We start from the raw sequence: 19561 nt of genomic DNA on the forward strand, positions 1-19561 counted from the left end.
AAACAAAACTACATTGAAATTTTTGTCGAGAATGAAACACCATTCTCGACTTTTCTTACATGTGGTAACCTCCCGGTAACCTGAACAACTGTTCTCAACTTATTTTGATGCCTGTGTGTACTGACAGGCTTTTAAATTTGTACAGAATAAGTATGCCAAAAATAAACCTGCCCAAATTAAGTATATGAACATGTTCACGTCAACATTTTTCATCTCAAAAACACTAATGTCTTATAACCGTAAATAAAATGTGTTGAGTGTGCCATTAAATAAACCATTTCCTTCCTTCCTCAAAATCACTAAAATGTCAAACTTTAATTTGATTAAAATAAGTCCAAATGCAATTCTTAATACCTGCAACCCTTCAACAGCTGTTAGTAACATTACAGCACTAACAGGACCTCACTGTACTCAGAACACAGAAAACCCCTGTAGGTAGTACTAAACCAAATAACTTCCGGCTGGGTCAAAGTTTGAGGTGCACCTAACTTTTGATAGAGAAGTAAACACCACAAGTCCTGTGATTGGTTATAAATGTGAGTGTGTTGGTTGTAAAAAATAATAGTTTCATCTGGGTAAAAGAAATATGCAATTTTATTTCATCTAGTACCATTTGTCAAGTAGCCTTGTGCTTGAAACATGTATGGGGTACCTGTAAAAAAAAAAGTACTCGAATTTTGTGCGGAATTAGGGTAGTCATGGACGCTACCCATTATCTCAGAAACGAGCAGCTTGCCCCCCAATTTTTTCTAATTCACTTTAAGTGTGAGGGGTGGTAGTATTTATATCCGTGGCGTTTATGTTGATTGATATGCTGCAGGTAGGAGTTTTAGCCACATATGGTACTATTGTCGTCTGTGGGATTTGATTTGGTAGTATACACCCTGTAGGATCCAAATTAGTGACATCTAAAGCTCTGATTGAATGCAGAACAGGTGTTTCGGTTTTGGTTTCATTTTGTTTTTCCGACAGGTTCAACAGTCGTGGCATCGCTACACTGAGAAGATGGATCGGATGGTGGAGGAAGCATTCCGCCTCAATGTCAAATGGTCCCTGCAGGAGCTGTCCAAGGCCATCAACGGTGACGGCAAGTCTCTGCCAAATCCCCTCTTCAGGGTCAGGGTCATTTTAGAAAGAGAAAAGGTGATTAAATTTGATGGTTTTAATTGAGTGTTGAAATTAATTAGCATTAATTCTTTTCTCTCCTTTGAATTCCATCTTGTTTCTTGTCGATCTATTGTCCAAACCAAATTGTTAACAGCTACAAAAAATTACTCTCCTACCTTTAATTGCCGTTAGATTTCCTCCAAAGTTAGTCCAGACAAAAATCTTTAAAAAACCATTACAATGACACAGATTCCACATACCAGATGCTAACCATGTCGTCTATATCGACTTCGCTGAGAGCGCATAGGGAAAAAAGCATGTAATTTTGTATCAGCTGCCATTTTGACTTTTTATGGAATATTCTTCAAGAGGGGTGAAAGGATAGGACTTAAATCTAACAACGTCATAACATGTTATGATATAAACGCAAACGTGATGACGTCATATTATTAATTTTTTTAATTATTATTATTATTATTATTTTAATGATACCACTAGAGATCATCGATTTCATATTAATTGTGTCACATACTTTGGAGGCTTTCACCCCTCTTAAAGAATATTCCATAAACAAACAACATGGCAGACGGCAGAAAACTGCATGTATTTTTCCCTATGCAATCTCAGCAAAGACAATATCGGCGACATCGTTGCAGTCTCGTGTGTGGAATCTGTATATTTGTAGTGTTTTTTTGCGATTTGTGTCTGGACAAACTTTGGAGGAAATCTAACGGCAATTAAAGGTAGGAGAGTAATTTTTCGTAGTTGTTAACAATTTTGTTCGGACAATAGAAGCTCCTTCTATCTTTCAATGTTTTTTACTGTCCACCTCCACATCCCAGTCCTTGTCTCTCCAACCACAATATGTGCTTGTGTCTTGTAGTCATCCACGCTACACACCTGCCATTTCCGATCAGCATTTAGCTATGGGCTTAGTCTGACCACTTCAAAGAGTGGTCTGTGTTTTTTACTATAATTGTTAAGAGAGACTTTTAACCACCTACTATGCTCTCCTACTTTTGGCGGTCGTTAGCTAGTGCCATTGGTCAGACCCACCTGAGCTCATTTTAATAGTGTCTATCTAGTGTCTAATGGTTTATGCCAAGCTCGGTGACCACAAGAACAGGTCACATTAATATTATTAGACCAATAGAAAGCAGGCTGAAGATGAGAATATGTGGAGACAGTTTGATTTTTACCTGCGTTTAGTTCCGATATATAATGCAAATACAGTTAACACATAGAGGATTATTGAAAATGCCCCCCCCCCCCCAAGCTAGATGATTACATATCACAGGTGAATATTTCTGTCTATTTTCTAAACAAATTTACAATATTTTTCTTCAAGGTTGAATTTGCTCCAACTCTGCAACAGTTAGCGACAATTATGAGCAACATGAAACGGAAACTGACGGAAGCCATTTCGGGAATCCGGCGACTGCCCGATGAGTTGATGTCACTGAAGAGGTCAAAGAAAGCTGTGAGTATTCCACAGTAATATTAATGTGAATTTAAGGCGCTACCAAGAGGCGAGCTCTATTTAGACAGATGCCCATTAATCATGTATTTTTTATTTATATTTCTTGCATGTATATTTATCCATTAGTGTGGCCGAGGTGTGCAGTTTGGGGACAGGGATTGTGTCCACTCCCCATACTGATATATTATACCCTCTCAATTGATATTTAGCTCATCTTGACAGTGAAGTTAATTAAAAACTTTGACCCCATCTTCCAGTTGCCATGAAAATCAAGTTGCATAGATAAGATTGAAGAGTATTGAATTTACGATGTCATATAAGCATTATCAAGATACTCATTGAGCTCACTATATTGAGAAAAATATTTTTTCAAATTGTAGCCTTCTACATTCAAGGCATGAATTAAATGGTAATTGTCCTGCAGTTTGTAACTAAGCAATGTATATTCACAAATGGGAACTGCAACACCATCTGTCTATGTTTTTACAGTGACTACTTTTTAAACACTACCACATATTTTTTCATTATTATCCATATGGTTCAACATAACCAAGTTAATAATAATCATACGAAGTACACATATAATAACAAGTGTAATGATGTAATTTTGGGAAGCGACCTCATAACATGACATTGCTTCTCCAGTCCTAGCTCAGACCACGCATTTGAAATATGACATCATTTCGTCGTCTCCTTCGAGTTGTGGCTGAAACATTTTGAGTTGGGTCTCGTTATTCATAAAGAAAACAACAATAATAATATGGATAATAAAAAAATTATTACACTTGCGTGTGTGTCGTGCTGATTTTACGAAACTAGTGTCAGAATCCATGTATTATCCTCGCTCTCGCTCGGGCAATACAAAAATCCTGACACTCGTTTCATAAAATCAGTATTACACACAAGCTTGTATAATAACCTCTATCTATTAGAGCCAGTTTTTGATAATTGACATCGGACATTACTTATATTTTATTGTTTAGATTAAATCTATTTTTGTACATTCAAGTGTTTCTGGTCATCCTCATGTTTGTAATTCCGCAAAAGTAATTTTCCGTAATTCAAAAAATGAGAAGTAATAGTTCTGGAGATGAGCTTTTGTCTATTTTAGCAAGTATTTCCCTGTTACAACATCATAGACTTTTGTTTTACTTTATTGTAACTTAACACAGATGTGTTACAGGTTTGTATATTAATCAAACTTGGTGTCCATTTTCACGGACTAAACTAGAGTCTGTGATTTTAATGTTTGTGTGTGGAACATTTCTGATTAATTATGATCATAACTTCTGGAATTGATCGTAATTGTATTAGCCGCACGACAAATTTTAACACGCATTGAGTTACATCATATCAACGGTTAATTTCTTTCAATTTTTTTCTAAATTGGTAATCTTTGTTTGACAACCAGTGGCTAATATTGTTGGATTAAATGCTTTCCAGGCAATTCACGAAGTGATATCACATGACGAGGAGATCACAAAGATTCAGTCGGTGATTGACGCAGGCATGAAGTCGAACGCCCAGAACCTGCAGTCCTACCTGGCCATATGGGACAACTATCGAGAGATCTGGGAGATCCAGAAAGATGCATTCATCCGCAGATACAAAAAACTCAACCCACAGGTGTCTTCCTTTGATGCTGATATTGCCAGGTGTGTGGGTTTTTCAGTTGATATTGTCAAGGGTTGTTTTTTCCTTTGGTATTGTCTGGTGTGGGTTTTTTTCCTTTGGTATTGCCAGGTGTGTGTTTTTTTCTTTTGATGCTGATGTTGGCAGGTGTGTGTGGATTTTTCATTTGATAATGATATTGCTAATGGTGTTGTTTGTTTTCCCTTTGATGCTGATATATTGCCAGGTGTGTGTTTTTTTCCCCTTTAATATGCTGACACCACCAAGGCCATTTTCACAAGTACAATATACACACTTCTGTCAAATATAAAACAAACTTGTATAACTATAGTGTGGTTTTTCTTCACAGGTACAATATACACAATTCCATCAAATATGAAACAAACTTGTATAACTATAGTGTGTGTTTTTTCACAGGTACGATGAAGTGGCGAACAATGTTCAGACCCAGGAGACGATTCTAAACATCCAGTTTGTTCTGCTGGACTGCTCTCCCTTGAAACAGTCGATACTCGCCCACTGCAACGAGTGGCAGAACAAGTTCACCACCCTGCTGCGAGAGATCGCGTCCACCAAGCTTAAAGAACTCTACACCTTCCTCAAGGAAAACGGAGAGAAGTGAGTGTATATATAATACAATATGCAAGGCCTTATCTTGTCTTGTCTTAGGGTTTTATGTGCACATTCAGAACAAGCTGTTGTAGCACATGTCTGTGGGTGTGGGTAATTTTTTTGGCATGCTTTCTTCAGAGAACTGTTCAAGCACGCCTGTCGTGGGCACAATCTCTGACTTCGCCAGAGAGTTCTGTCCAATACAGGGAGTGAAGCACACACTTTTTCTTTTCATCCTTGTATATTGTGATCAGAAGAGGTGACCCAGTTCTGTCCAAGGTAGGGAATGAAGGTCAGGTCAGGTCAGGACTTTCAGTTTGGCCTATTTTTGACAGAGTTATGGCCCTTGAACTTAGGAGATATGAAAATTTGTTGGACATAAATAGGGGACATATATTGCTTTAGTAGAACTTTCAGAATGTTTGTTTTCCTCTAAATTGTTTTCAGAGTAAGTCAGCACCCACAGATTGTTGTGCTCGATAGGAGACATACATGTACATTGCTTTAGTAGAACTCTCAGAATATTTATTTTCTTCTAAATTGTTTTCAGGGTGAGTCAGCCCCCACAGACACTGGATGAGCTTGGAGAGAGCTTGAAACTGTGGGAAGAGCTGCACTCTAGTCAGTCGGAGATAGAGGCCAAGTTTTTACCACTCAACGAACAGTTCAGCATCCTTGAGAAATACGAGGTGCCCATCACGGATGAGGTAAGCCAGTTGTTAATACTTAAATAATTTAAAAAAACACCACTAAAAAAACAACAACACGATATTACTTACAGTAATCCTAGTTCATAAAAATATACTGTATATTGCTATCAGGGCTAGCTCTTGGTGAGCAAAACATGTTGCCAAATTATTTTAAAAAATGCAAAAGCAGTTATTTTCCAACAAAATACCAATTATTACATGAAATTTTTTTGCAAGATTTAAATAAAATTCGCCAGTTGTTGCTAAAATTTGCAACTGTTGAATTTGGCGAGTTTCTTACACACCCCTTGGAGAGAACATCAGTCGTTATTTATGATATCACATATCAATAACACACATATGTGTGTTATTGAGTTAAAGGCATATGATTGGATGTTGCTAGGTGATGACTTAGTTGCCACAGCCAAACCATCCAATGAAATAAGCAGGACAAAAATTTATTGCTTTGTGATGTATAAGTTAAACAGAAACCAATTGCTCTCTGATGTACTAGTTAACTGTAGGCACTAGTGTCATAAATAAGTTTTCGTTGGAAAATACATTTAAATTTATTTTTACATCCGGAACAACACAGGCAGTTTAGTGTTTTTTAACCTTAATAAGAGATCATCACAAAAATAATCTATATCATTGTCATCATAATCATCATCATCGTTATCATCATCATAATCTTCATCTTCATCACTTAAGTACTCTGTGTTTGATTTACAGGTGATAGCTATGAACAACGAGCTTCCAAATGAATGGGTAAAATTCCAGACGACACTCATAGAGTCAGACACTATGCTGAAGAAACACAAGGTAACTTAATGTGGAACTTTGTATACACAGAGCTTCTAGATTAAGGTAGCCCCGCTCCCATGGCTAGTGATATTCAATATTGGGCTAGTAAATTACTATTGCCATGCCCAATGGCTAGTGAAGAAAAGTTGTCAAATACTGCATTTAAGTCTGTTTTGTAAATTTTAATATCTTGCCCCCACCCCGAAACCCCAGTCTTAGTCTTTTTAAGGTCTATCTCCCTCTTTAGGTGACATAATGATCTGATTGTTACTTTTAGTAAAATTGTATTAACTTAAAGTAAAGTAGAATTTTTAATTGTGGCTAGTAAAAAAATTTAATCGCTGATCCCATGGTTAGTAGATTTTGTAAAAATTCTAGAAGCCTTGATATTATACCTGGTAATTGCTGACAACAAGGAAGCAGGATTTTTCACATTTTTCTCAAATTCATAACCAATAACGGTAACTGTTTTAAAAATGTTATTGGATTTGTTTATTAAATTTCTTTAGTTTATACAAGCCATAATACGGGTAATAAACCTATTTTTGTGCATAGTAATTCTTTTTCGATTAAAGAGAATTACTCTTGCTTGAAGGAAGGAAGGAAATGTTTTATTTAACGATGCACTCAACACATTTTATTTATGGTTATATTGCATCAGACATATGGTGAAGGACCACACAGATATTGAGAGAGGAAACCCGCTGTCGCCACTTAATGGACTACTCTTTTTTCGATTAGCAGCAAGGGATCTTTTATATGCACCATCTCACAGAACTTTTACATGAATGCTGAAGAAAATGTATGAAACAAGTTGCATTTTTATGTGACCTAGATTAATCATTAACAGTTAGACTCTATAGCCAAGAATACTGAAGAATGCAGGGCAAAAAGTGGACTTCATTAGCTATTTGGTATATTGGTCAGAAAGTCTGGATCCAAATTGTTGACCAAACAAAATATAACTGAATGAACCTCTTTGAAGAATTGCTTTTTGGAAATTTAATAATGTTGTATATGCTAATTTTAATTGGCATTTGGCAGTGTTGTGCATGATGGCTTAAACAATGAGAATTGCTTGCAGTGATTAAGAAAAAATAATATGGATTATCCATTCTAAATGGTAAAATAATCAAAATACATTGAACTCTGTCCAAACTGTCTGAGCTGGTATGATTACAGAATCCTGACAGTGACGATAGCATTGGAGAAACCTGTCTAATCCAGTCGGCATATTACATCATTAAAATGTGTTGAGTGGATATTTATATTTTTTATTTCTTCCTTCTTCCTTTAATCCCTACCACTGCTACCCCCAATAATCCCTACCACTGCTACCCCCAATAACCTTGGATCTGGTTTAAATCGAGTTCACTGCCTGATAATGCATCTTTCAATGCGAAACATGATTCCTTATGATGTGATTCTCACTGTTACGCAGGAGAGATTCAAGACGAGTCTGCTTTCCCAGTCGGAAGACCTGAAGAAGCAGGTGACCACTCTTCTGGATGAGTTTGCAACCAAGGGTCCGTTCTCAAGCAACATCAAGACGCCGGAAGCCCTGGAAACCATCGAGATGATCCGCCAGTCGGTGGCTACCCTCAAGGCTCAGGAGCAGACGATCCGTAAAGGTCTGTCCATCTTCAAAATTGACCAGCAGCCATCCAAGGATGTCATCAATCTTGAAAAGGTGAGCCGGCCTGGGCCAGTGGTTATTTCATTTCAGCTTACTGTAGATCTGTAGTTATTTCCATCTTCAAAATCGACCAGCAGCCATCCAAGGATGTCATCAATTTCAAAAAGGTGAGCCGGCCTGGGCCAGTGGTTATTTTAGTTTAGTTTACTGTAGATCCATAAAATTATTTCCATTTTTAAAATCGACTGGCAACTATTGAAGGATATCATAAATCTTGAAAAGATGAACCAGCCTCGGCCAGCGGTTATTTCATTTCAGCTTACTGTAGATCCGTAAAGTTTATTTCCATTTTTAAAATTGACCAGCAGTCATCGAAGGATATCATAAATCTTGAAAAGGTGAACCAGCCTCGGCCAGCGGGTATTTCATTTCAGCTTACTGTAGATCCGTAAAGTTATTTTTATCTTCAAAAATTACCAGCAGCCGTCCAAGGATATCATCAATCTTGAAAAGGTGAGCCAGCCTTGGCTAGTGGTTATTTCATTTCAGCTTACTGTAGATCGGTAAAGTTATTTCCATCTTCAAAATCAAAATCGACCAGTAGCTATTCAAGGATGTCATCAATCTTGAAAAGGTGAGCTGACCTCAGCCAGCAGTAATTTCATTTCAGTTTACTGTAGGTCTGTAAAATTATTTCCATCTTCAAAATCGACCAGCAGCCGTCCAAGGATATCAATCTTGAAAAGGTGAGCCGGCCTCAGCCATTGGTTATTTCATTTCAGTTTACTGTAGATCCGTAAAGTTATTTCCATTTTTAAAATCGACCGGTAGCCATCGAAGGATGTCATCAATCTTGAATAGGTGAGCCGGCCTCAGCCAACGGTTATTTTATTTCAGTCTATGTTTTCCTAGGTATATGTTTTTTTCATATTTCAAGTATACTGTGTCTGAACATCCACTTTAGCTGTCTGGTATGTCGGTCTAGGGGAAAAGGTAGTGATTAGTGGTTCATGGCCAGTGAAAGAGAAGTGGCTTTACATTTTAAATTGTATATCATTGCTGAAATAAAAAGAAATGTTTTGTTACAAGCGGGTTCATTGTAACAAATGACATTTAAGAATTATAACATGAAGAATAGAGTATTTTCACTGGATTAGCTCATAAAAAAAAAAAACTCAGTTTGTTTGGCCTCATGAAATATATTGAAAATGTAGATACAAGGTTTTCTAGTTCAGAGACAATATATTATTTTGAATTTTAATCCTGATTGTTTTGTTTTTTCACTGTGTTTGCCCAGGAACAGTATGTTTAATTATATTATTTCAGGAACTGGAGCAAATAGAGGCAGTCTGGGTGTCAAATTTCACGTGATATATATGTTGAATTATACTGACTGTTTTCTTTCTTGTATTTGTCCAGGAACTGGAGCAGATCGAGGCGGTGTGGGAACTGTCTAAGGAGTGGGAACGGCTGTGGGAGGACTGGAAGGTCGGGCAGTTCACGGAGCTGCAGACCTCAGACATGGAGACTCTGTCCATCACACTGTACAAGAAACTCAACAAGTACAGCAGAGAACTCAAGGTTAGTGTTTTATACAACCATCTTTGACAGGTAATCTAGTGGTGAAGTGCGGTCAGTCTAGGATTGATCCCCATCAGGTGGCCAATTGGGCTAGTTCTCGTTCCAGCCAGTGCACCATGACTGGTATATCAAAGGCTGTAGTATGTATTATCCTGTCTTTAGGATGGTGCTTATAAAAGATCCAGGATGGTGCATATAAAAGATCCCTTGCTACTAATGAAACAATGTAGAGGGTTTCCTCTCTGTCAAAATACGTTTGACATCAAATAGCCGATGATTAATAAATCATTGTGCTCTAGTGGTGTCATTAAAAATATTTTTTTTATAAAAGATCCCTTACTACTAATAAAAAAATGTAGATGGTTTTCTCTCTGAGACTATATGTCAAAATTACCAAATGTTTCACATCCATTACACGATGATTAATAAAGCAATGTGCTCTAGTGGTGTCGTTAAACAAAACCAACATTAACTATAAAACTGTGTTCACAGGACAAGAACTGGGAGATTGTGGACGTGATCAAGAACCGCGTGGACCAGTTCAAGAGGACGATGCCACTCATCCAGGATCTGAAGAACGACGCACTCAGACCACGCCACTGGCAGAAAATACAGGTAAAACTAATAGCTCGGTTTGTTTTCACTGGCAGAAAATACAGGTAAAACTAATAGTTAGGTTTGTTGTCACTGGCAGAAAATACAGATACACTGGTCAGACATGTTTATCAGCTCATGGTCAAACTAATAGCTAGGTTTCAAAACTAACAGAAAATACACATAAACTGTCGATAGAGAGGTTTGTCAAATCACAATAAAACTAATAGCTTTGTTTCAAATCATTCTTTACTCAACATTTGCAAACTATTAAACTGGTCTCCTAAGTGGTCATTTGGTTTAATATGTGGTATAAAAACCAGTCTAACAAGCGTGAGTGAAAAATGGCTGAATTTATCCCAGTTGTTGTAATCAACAGGATACTTTGTTCTTGTTTTTGTTTCATATACTGATAAAAAGATAAACCGTAACAGCAAATATTGACTGCAACCAAAACACTCATCCATAGTATTAGGAAGTTAACATGTTGCTGGCTGCTAACCCACAGTTCTGAAATTCAGTCCCACATTACATCTCTGTATTTTATACAGCCATACCTATGCTAGTAGTGAATTAAATGCGGTCTCAAACAGTGTTCGAAATAAGCACTTGTCCGTTTGTCCTGACAAATGAAAATCTGCTCGGACAAGCAAAGTATACCTTGGTGGTTATCCGGTGGACAAATAAAAATGTTCAGTGAAGTTTCATTTTGAGCAATCAAGGACACTGTCCTTGCGCTTGAATAAAACAAATCATTTATGTGGCAATAACTTTGTATTGTGTGATGCTAATATCTAACTTTGTATCCATTGATTTTTTTTTTCATTATTTGTGATCCCATGCCAAACTCACTGTTAATAAAAAATGGCTCTATGTAGCTTTGCATACATTATCTTGACATATAAAGAACACAACAAGCACATTCACTTTTTGTGGCTAGAGAATCATTTCTTGTCAGACAGTCATACCTATGCATAGGTGTCAGAAGCTTGGGAGGTGCAGGGAAACACCCCTCTCTCTCTCTCACTCTCTCTCCCCCCCCCCCCCCCCCCCCACCACCACCCAACTTTGCAGATGTAGGCTTGGTCTTTTAAAAACAGCCATATTGCTTTGATTTTGCAGGACGAAATGCAGCGACCGTTTGACCACAAGGGAGAAGACTTCACCCTGGAGCGGATTATTGAGTACGGATTTGACCAGTACAGCGAGCAGATCCATGACATTTCCAGCGCGGCCACCAAGGAGTTGGCCATTGAACAGGTGAATAAAAACAATAAAAATGAATACAAAAATAATTTTATATTCTTTCTTTCATTTTCACTTGAACATACTGTGGACGGACATTTCGGTCATGGACGTTTCGGCCCAGATGTTTCAGTCCGGCTGTTTCGGCCGTAGACATTTCGGCCAACATATATTGACAAGGTTGATGTTTTGGCCTCACAAACACGTGGATGCTGATGGCCAACAAGAGATGAAAATTTGTTGTTCCAGCCTTCTGATATGTTGTTGGTTTGAGGTTCTCCATCAAGTGTAGCTTGATGCATGTTCTAGCTGTCAGGTGCAAACATAGGAGGAACACGGCTTTCTCATTATGCGATTAGTCACACCAAATTGTTGCGTGCAATTGAATTGGACTGTGAGAACACCTAAATCGGAACGTAGTGTCAACAAATCACATGCGACAAATCAGTGTGACTAATTACATAATGAGAATGCTGCTTTAAATACCAATGAGTTGGCCATAAATAAGATAACATTTTAACTGTCATTTTTTATTGCCCCATTTGTTGTGGGGACAGCTCCCCCAAACTCATCTTATAAGCTTGTGTGTGTTGGGGAGGGGGTGAACGAAGGCCCATTCAGACTTCTGTTCTGTCTTACATCAACCCCATTCATTTTCTCATTCAGTCAAAATATCAACCTCTGTTTCTCCTTTCCTCCTTTTGTTTTAGCATTATAATAAAAGATAATTTGAATAGTGAAATGGTGGGTCACATTACAGCAAACTGAATTATTGGTTATATACATATCAATGTACATATCAGTACACTGTTTTAACTCACTGAATTGTTTTTGCAGGGTCTACAAGCCATTGATGCAGTATGGAATATCACAGATCTGGATATAACATCGTACAAGGACAAGGGGCACTTCAAACTTAGGTGAGAAATATTTTTCTTTGTTTCATTGTGTGTCACAGTTCACAGGGGCACTTCAAACTTGGGTGAGAAATCTTTCTATTTATTTCATTATGTTATAATTATTGTGACATAACTGCTCGTTAAACAATGTGTTGAGGAAGTAGAAGGGTTTTTCAGCAAAAAATTAAATAAATAAATAAAAAGTTGCCTTCCATTTGATGCACGTTTGTTCTGCACCACAACTGGTATATCAAAGGCCGAAGTTTGTGCTGTCCTGTCTGTGGGATGGTGCATATAAAAGATCTCATTGCTCATGAAAAAATGTAGCTGGTTTCCTCTGTAAGACTATATGTCAAAATTAACGAATGACATCTTATAGTCGATGCTTATTAAGTCAGTGTACGTGCTCTAGGGATGTTGTTAATCAAATTGAACTTTAATTTAATTTTATTATTATCTCATTAATCAGATCAACTGAAGACGTGTTTGCTGTACTGGAAGACAATCAGGTCCAACTTTCCACGATGAAAGCTTCTCGCTTCGTCAAGGCCTTTGAGGCGGAGGTCGACAAATGGGAGAGAACTCTGTCACACATTCTTGAGGTGGTGGAGATGCTGCTGACTGTCCAGCGACAGTGGATGTACTTAGAGGTGAACACGTTTCTCCTTTTTTTTGCAGTAGAACTCGCCTGACTAATATATCAAAGGTTGTGGTATGTGCTGTCCTGTTTTCTGTGGGAAAGTGCATATAAAAGAGCCCATGCTAACAGGTTTCCTCTGACTAAGTGTTACAGTGACCCAGTGTTTGACATCCAGTAGCCGATGATTCATAAATGAATGTGCTCTAGTGGTGCTGTTAAACATAACAAACTTTAGTACTTGCCTGGTATGCAGTAAGGCCAAGGATTGAGTACTGTCACGGGCTAAAAAAAAATTCCTATGGTATGCACTGTCCTGCCCATGGGAAAGTACATATTAAAGATCCCTTGCTACATTTTTGATAGATGGGGCTCATTTCCTCTCTGTCTCATTCTCTTTGTCTTTCTGTCACTTTCTATGAATGAGTGTCTGTCTCTGTCTCTGTCTCTTTGTCTCTTTGTCTCTCTGTCTCTGTGTCTCTGTTTCTCTGTCTGTCTGTCTGCCCATCTCCCTTTCTCTGTCTTTTATTTGTTTTATTCATTATTCTGATAGCACATCACATGACAGATTTTCATACATGTGAATAAACTATTTCTGTTTTCCATATGTAGAACATCTTTCTTGGAGAAGATATCCGGAAGCAGCTTCCCCGAGAGTCTGCTGAGTTTGATGACGTGAACGTGCGGTGGAAGGTGATCATGACTCGACTGAATGCCGTAAAAAATGCCCTCCGCGGAACTCACCACCCAGGTTAGTGAAAAATGCCCTCTGTGGAACTCACCACCCAGGTTAGTGAAAAACACCCTCCGCAGAACTCACCGCCAAAGTTAGTAAAAAATGCCCTCCGTGGAACTCACCACCCAGGTCAGTGAAAAACGCCCTCCATGGCACTCGCCACCTAGGTTAGTGAAAAACTCCCTCCACAGAACTCACCCCTCAGGTCAGTGAAAAAGGCCCTCCATGGCACTCACCATCTAGGTTAGTGAAAAACTCCCTCTGCAGAACTCACCACCCAGGTTAGTGAAAAAGGCCCTCCATGGCACTCACCACCCAGGTTAGTGAAAAACGCCCTCCGTGGCACTCACCACCCAGGTTAGTGAAAAACGCCCTCCGTGGCACTCGCCACCCAGGTTAGTGAAAAATGCCCTTCATGACACTCACCACCCAGGTTAGTGAAAAATGCCCTCCATGGCACTCACCACCCAGGATAGTGAAAAACGCCCTCTGTGGAACTCACCACCCAGGTTAATGAAAAACGCTCTCCATGGCACTCACCACCCAGGTTAGTGAAAAACGCCCTCCGTGGAACTCACCAGCTAGGTTACACTCCAATTCTAATTTTGAGACTGATTCCTAGAACTGCTTCTCAATTTTTACCATGAGCTTCCATTTTGAAATCTGAAAAGCAAAGAGTGCTTGCTACTCCACAAAATTATTTTCAAGCCTTATACTGGATCAGCATAAGTTATCTCTCTTGTTTTGTTCCCCCACTACTTCCAGGCATTTTGGAACAGCTGAATGACATGAATGTGAAGCTGGAGGAAATACAGAAGTCTCTTGACATGTACCTGGAAACGAAGCGACAGATCTTCCCACGGTTCTACTTCCTGTCGAACGACGACCTTCTCGAGATCCTCGGTCAGTCGAAGAACCCCGAGGCCGTCCAGACACATCTGAAGAAATGCTTCGACAACATCAGGTCTCTCAAGATGAGTCGGGTAAGTAGAGTATTACCCATGTGGTTAAAAATATCTTGGCTAATATAAAAATATTACGTCCCAATAGAACGTCAAGTGGGATGTAACACTTGATGTCATACGATGACATCATACAACTGACACATAACAATCTTACTGGAACATTCAGTGAGATTAATTAAAATTGATTATGGGTAATAAATAGCATATTAAAATTGTTACCATTTCATATCATGTTTATGTCCCTCGTGAAATAATTTTCAGTGTCACTTGCTAAACATTTTGACAATTTAAATAAAAAGCATAAACATGATACGGAATAGAAACTCGCTTAATATCCTATGAGTATGATCTGAGTTACTTTGTGGTGCTTCGGAGGATTGAACATCCTTGGCAGATACAGTGGATTTATTCCAACCAGTGCCCCATAACTGTTTATGTCAAAGGTCATGGTATGTGCTGTCTTGTATGTAAGAAAGTGCTTATAAAAGATCCCTTGCTACTAATGAACAATGTAGTAGGTTACCTCTGAAGACCACTGTTTGACATCCAGTAATCCATGATTAATTGATCGGTGTGCTCTAGTGGTGTTGTTAAACAAAACACATTTTAACTTTTTGCAGGCTGGGCTCACTCAGAAGTGGGAGGCTGCTGGCATGTTTTCGTCAGATGCGGAATATGTAGAGTTTGGACATTCAGTCTACTTAGAGGGTCCAGTGGAGGTAAGTTCACACTCTGCATTTATTGAAAACAAAAACATATATACCAATTCATGTCCTTCTTTTGCAAATATCTGAGTTCTGATTGTAAAATTGTTACATCCACAGATCTGCTTAGTGCTATATGCATTTAGGAAACCTTTTTTTTTTTTTTCAATGAATTTTATTATTTTTTCAGCAAAAAAGCATTTATTTAATGACAGATATTTTTTCATTTATCTAACAGCAGGGCTTCTAGAATTTTTATAAAATCTACTAGCCATGGGATCAATGATTTAAAAAAAATACTAGCCACGATTAAAAATTCACTAGTCCTACTTTACTTTTAAGTTAATATTACTTTACTAAATAATAGTACTAATTAGATATGTCACCTAAACGGAGATGGAGCTTAAAAACACTAACATAGTGGGGTTGGCATGGGGAAAGGATATTCATTTTTACAAAATAGACTTAACTGCAACATTTTACAAAAACAATTCACTAGCTGTCGAGCATGGCAATAGTATTTATTTATTAGCCCAACATTGAATATTACTAGTCGTGGGATTGTATTGGGGCTACCATAATCTAGAATCCCTGCTACCAGTGAAAACAGATATAGTAACTGTGTGTGTGTTTGTGTTAAGGCCTGGCTGTGTGATGTGGAGAAAACAATGAGATGGACGTTGAAGGAAGTCCTGAAGAACTGTCGAATGGCGCTCAAGAAGAACCTCACCAAGAGAGACAAATGGATCAAAGAGTGGCCCGGACAGGTAAGCTTATTGTTAGTTCCCTGCTGGTCCAACTGGAGGGGACTATAGGCTTAATCTCCATCCTTCTGTCTGTCTGTCAGTCTGTCCCAGATATAGTTTTCCGGATGTTTGTTTTTCACAAGGCCTTGAGATATTGTGTTGACATTTTGTGTATATCTTTATCATGTACTGTTACTAATCATGTTTGAATTTCAAGGCGATATACCCATTTTTGCCAAAGTTCTGGCCCTTGAACTTAGGAGATACGAAATTTGTTGAGCTCTGTAGGGAACATGTATTGCTTTAGCAGTACTCTCAGAATGCTTGTTATATTATGTGTGGTTCAAAATAAACAGTATAAATTAACTGTCACTAGATAGAGATTTGTGTTCATTTTTACAGTACAATTATGATGTATCCCTTACATAAGATCCCTGTTTACTTCTCCAGAAAAACCACTTGCTATATAAGACCCCAATTAATATTCATCCTAGGTAGCCATGTTTCTCTGAACCAGGCATATTGTTTGTGAGTGTGATGATTGTGAGATGAAAGATTTCTTATTGTGTTTTAGTTGTGCATCACAGCTAGTCAGATACAGTGGACACAGGATGTCACCAAGGCCCTGGCCACCTCCAAAGAAAGGGGAGATAAGCGTGCACAAAAGAGCATGAAGAAAAAGCAGGTTAGTTCAATGCCGTTAATTAATGTATTTGTTAAATTTTGTAGAAGATTCTAGCTTGCAAGCTGGGTACTGTGCAAGAATTGCTTGTTTGTAATCTTGAAAATATTTCCTTAATCTTTTATCTTACTTTTTTTTATTTAAATTTTGTTTTCTTTGGGTTTTTTATTGTCTTAAAATATATTAATATTAGAGTTGATTAGAGTAAAATAACAAAATAACAGTGGTTTGTAAAATGCCATGACTTTATTTACCTTCCACATTATGAACTTATACATAAATTAATATTTCTCAATAGGTTGCGATGCTGAACAAACTGTCTGAGGCTATTAGAGGAAATCTCACAAAGATCCAGCGACTGAAGATCGTCGCCTTGGTAACGATAGAGGTTCATGCGAGAGACATTGTGGAGAAGATGATCAAATCGGGATGTTCCGATGTCACGGCGTTCGAATGGCTCAGTCAGCTTCGGGTTTACTGGGACAAGGTAACGTCATCATGTTCTCCACCCTGACCCTGGCAATTAACCATGGCAATCAGCAATGCTGTGCAGACTGCCACAGTGTTTTAAATTTTCCATGACATTTATTTTGCCAGGGAACTTTCAATTTTTTATGTTACAGATACATGAAACGCCTCTTTCACACATTAACTGCAAAACTGCTGTGGAAGATGCCATGGAACCTTCACACTAAAAAGTCTACTGGACACAAGTAGAAGCTGAACTTGTTATATTTTAAAATATCTTGTGCAATACATGTAAATAACTTTTTACCATGAATATACGGTATGTATATCTGTACTTACCCAGTCGGAGACTGACTGACTAACCATATTTTGTATTTTCAGGAGATAGATGACTGCGTTGTCCGCCAGACCAACACACAGTTCCAGTACGGCTACGAGTATCTGGGTAACTCCGGCCGCCTGGTCATCACGCCGCTGACCGATCGCTGCTATATGACGCTGACCACCGCCCTCCACTTGCACCGTGGTGGGAGCCCCAAGGGGCCCGCGGGAACCGGCAAGACTGAGACGACCAAGGATCTGGGCAAGGCTCTCGGGATGTACGTGATCGTCGTCAATTGTTCCGAGGGTCTCGATTACAAGTCCATGGGACGCATGTTTTCCGGTCTGGCTCAGGTTGGTGCTCTTGATAAATTTAAAGAGTCTATCCCAAGTTTGTAGCTTTTTAAAAAGGTTTATATTTAAAACATGTTACAGTAAGATCCGGTTTTAAAAAGCAGGATGTGTGTGTAGTTTTTTGGGGAAACAAATGAAGTCTTGCTAGGGCTGAAAACTCAAGATAGTTCATTTAAAATAATTAGCTCTATTTCACTTGTTTCTAGATTTGGAAAGAAAGGTATAAGAAAATTGCATAGTTATGGAATTTTTTTTTTTTTTTTGTTGGCTTTTTTTTTTTTTTATTTATTGTTTATTTTGCATTCGCTTTTATTTTATACATAATATATGATGTGTTTTGTCCATATTTGGGTATTATTCAACCATTTATTATATTAGGGTTTTTTCTATATACTTCTATAACCTGTTTTAATAATTTTTCAATTAATGTCTTGAAAATGATTTGGTTAGTTTGTTCTGGACTGTGTTATTCATTCATTAATTCTTTCTTTCATTCGAGTAGTCAGAAAAAACCCTCTGAATGGTCAGCCTAGACTGCGATCATCTTCAATGGCTATTAATTTAAAGGTTCTGTGAATATGTTTTTTTCAGACTGGAGCATGGGGCTGTTTTGATGAGTTCAACCGGATCAACATTGAGGTACTGTCTGTGGTGGCCCAGCAGATTCTTTCCATACTGAGCGCACTGGCCACCAACAAACAGAGGTTCATATTTGAGGGCCGCGAGATTGACCTCATCTGGTCCTGCGGAACGTTCATCACTATGAATCCAGGTATGTGTAGATTGACCTCATCTGGTCCTGCGGAATGTTCATCACAATAAATCTGGATATGTATAGATTGACCTCATCTGGTCCTGTGTATATATTGACCTCATCCGGTCCTGTGTATAGATTGACCTCATCTGGTTCTGTAGAACGATCATCACTATGAATCCAGATATGTATAGATTAACCTCATCTGGTCCTGTGTATAGATTGACTTATCTTGTTCTGTGTATAGATTGACCTCATCTGGTCCTGCGGAACGTTCATTACTATGAATCCAGGTATGTATAGATTGACCTCATCTGATCCTGTGTATTGACCTCATCTGGTCCTGTGTATAGATTGACCTCGTCTGGTCCTGTGTATAGATTGACCTCATCTGGTCCTGTGTATATATTGACCTCATCTGGTCCTGCAGAATGTTCATCACTATGAATCCAGGTAAAACATTCATTTGAAAACCTGTGTTTATAAAAGTTTAAGAATTTTAAAAGTCTAGACTCAAAACGTACAAGCAAATGTTTCAGACTTCAATCAACTCTATGCTGTTTCTATGGGCAAGACTTTATTAAAACCTTGACTCTAGTATTTTAGTGTTTTAAGCATGGGGCCAGGTGTATCAATAGTAAATAAAAGTAAGTGAAAATTTGAATTCATGTATATATGTAATAAATAAATTGATACATTTATGTGAAAAATTTAAACATTTATGTGAAAAATTAATTCAGTTATGTGAAATGTGCATCCAGTTATCTATGTAATTAGGTAATTCATGTATGTAAATAATTGATCAAATTATATGACAAATGAACCCAATTACAAAAAATTAATCCATTTATGTGAATATTGAATCCAGGTATGTGAAACTGAAGGTAGGCATGCGAACATTAGTTCAAGTTAATG

The 19561-nt window shown here is 38.0% G+C and overlaps 1 protein-coding gene across 4 annotated transcripts in view; it reads left to right on the plus strand.

Annotated features, from left to right (window-relative positions):
• LOC121371891 (dynein heavy chain 2, axonemal-like) overlaps positions 1-19561 on the plus strand; it is a 134692-nt gene that overhangs the window by 35093 nt on the left and 80038 nt on the right. For all 4 annotated transcript variants that reach the window (XM_041498118.1, XM_041498134.1, XM_041498127.1 and 1 more), the window contains 20 exons: positions 973-1143; positions 2456-2587; positions 4031-4242; positions 4637-4837; positions 5382-5538; positions 6253-6342; positions 7766-8014; positions 9380-9541; positions 10034-10156; positions 11258-11395; positions 12218-12300; positions 12749-12929; positions 13529-13667; positions 14418-14635; positions 15238-15336; positions 15963-16088; positions 16642-16752; positions 17048-17236; positions 17599-17892; positions 18484-18664. In XM_041498118.1, the coding sequence (XP_041354052.1) occupies positions 973-1143; positions 2456-2587; positions 4031-4242; positions 4637-4837; positions 5382-5538; positions 6253-6342; positions 7766-8014; positions 9380-9541; positions 10034-10156; positions 11258-11395; positions 12218-12300; positions 12749-12929; positions 13529-13667; positions 14418-14635; positions 15238-15336; positions 15963-16088; positions 16642-16752; positions 17048-17236; positions 17599-17892; positions 18484-18664 (3256 nt within the window). The remainder of the gene's footprint in view (positions 1-972; positions 1144-2455; positions 2588-4030; positions 4243-4636; positions 4838-5381; positions 5539-6252; positions 6343-7765; positions 8015-9379; positions 9542-10033; positions 10157-11257; positions 11396-12217; positions 12301-12748; positions 12930-13528; positions 13668-14417; positions 14636-15237; positions 15337-15962; positions 16089-16641; positions 16753-17047; positions 17237-17598; positions 17893-18483; positions 18665-19561) is intronic.

This window comes from Gigantopelta aegis, chromosome 1, assembly GCF_016097555.1.
Source record: "Gigantopelta aegis isolate Gae_Host chromosome 1, Gae_host_genome, whole genome shotgun sequence".
NCBI lineage: Eukaryota > Metazoa > Mollusca > Gastropoda > Neomphalida > Peltospiridae > Gigantopelta > Gigantopelta aegis.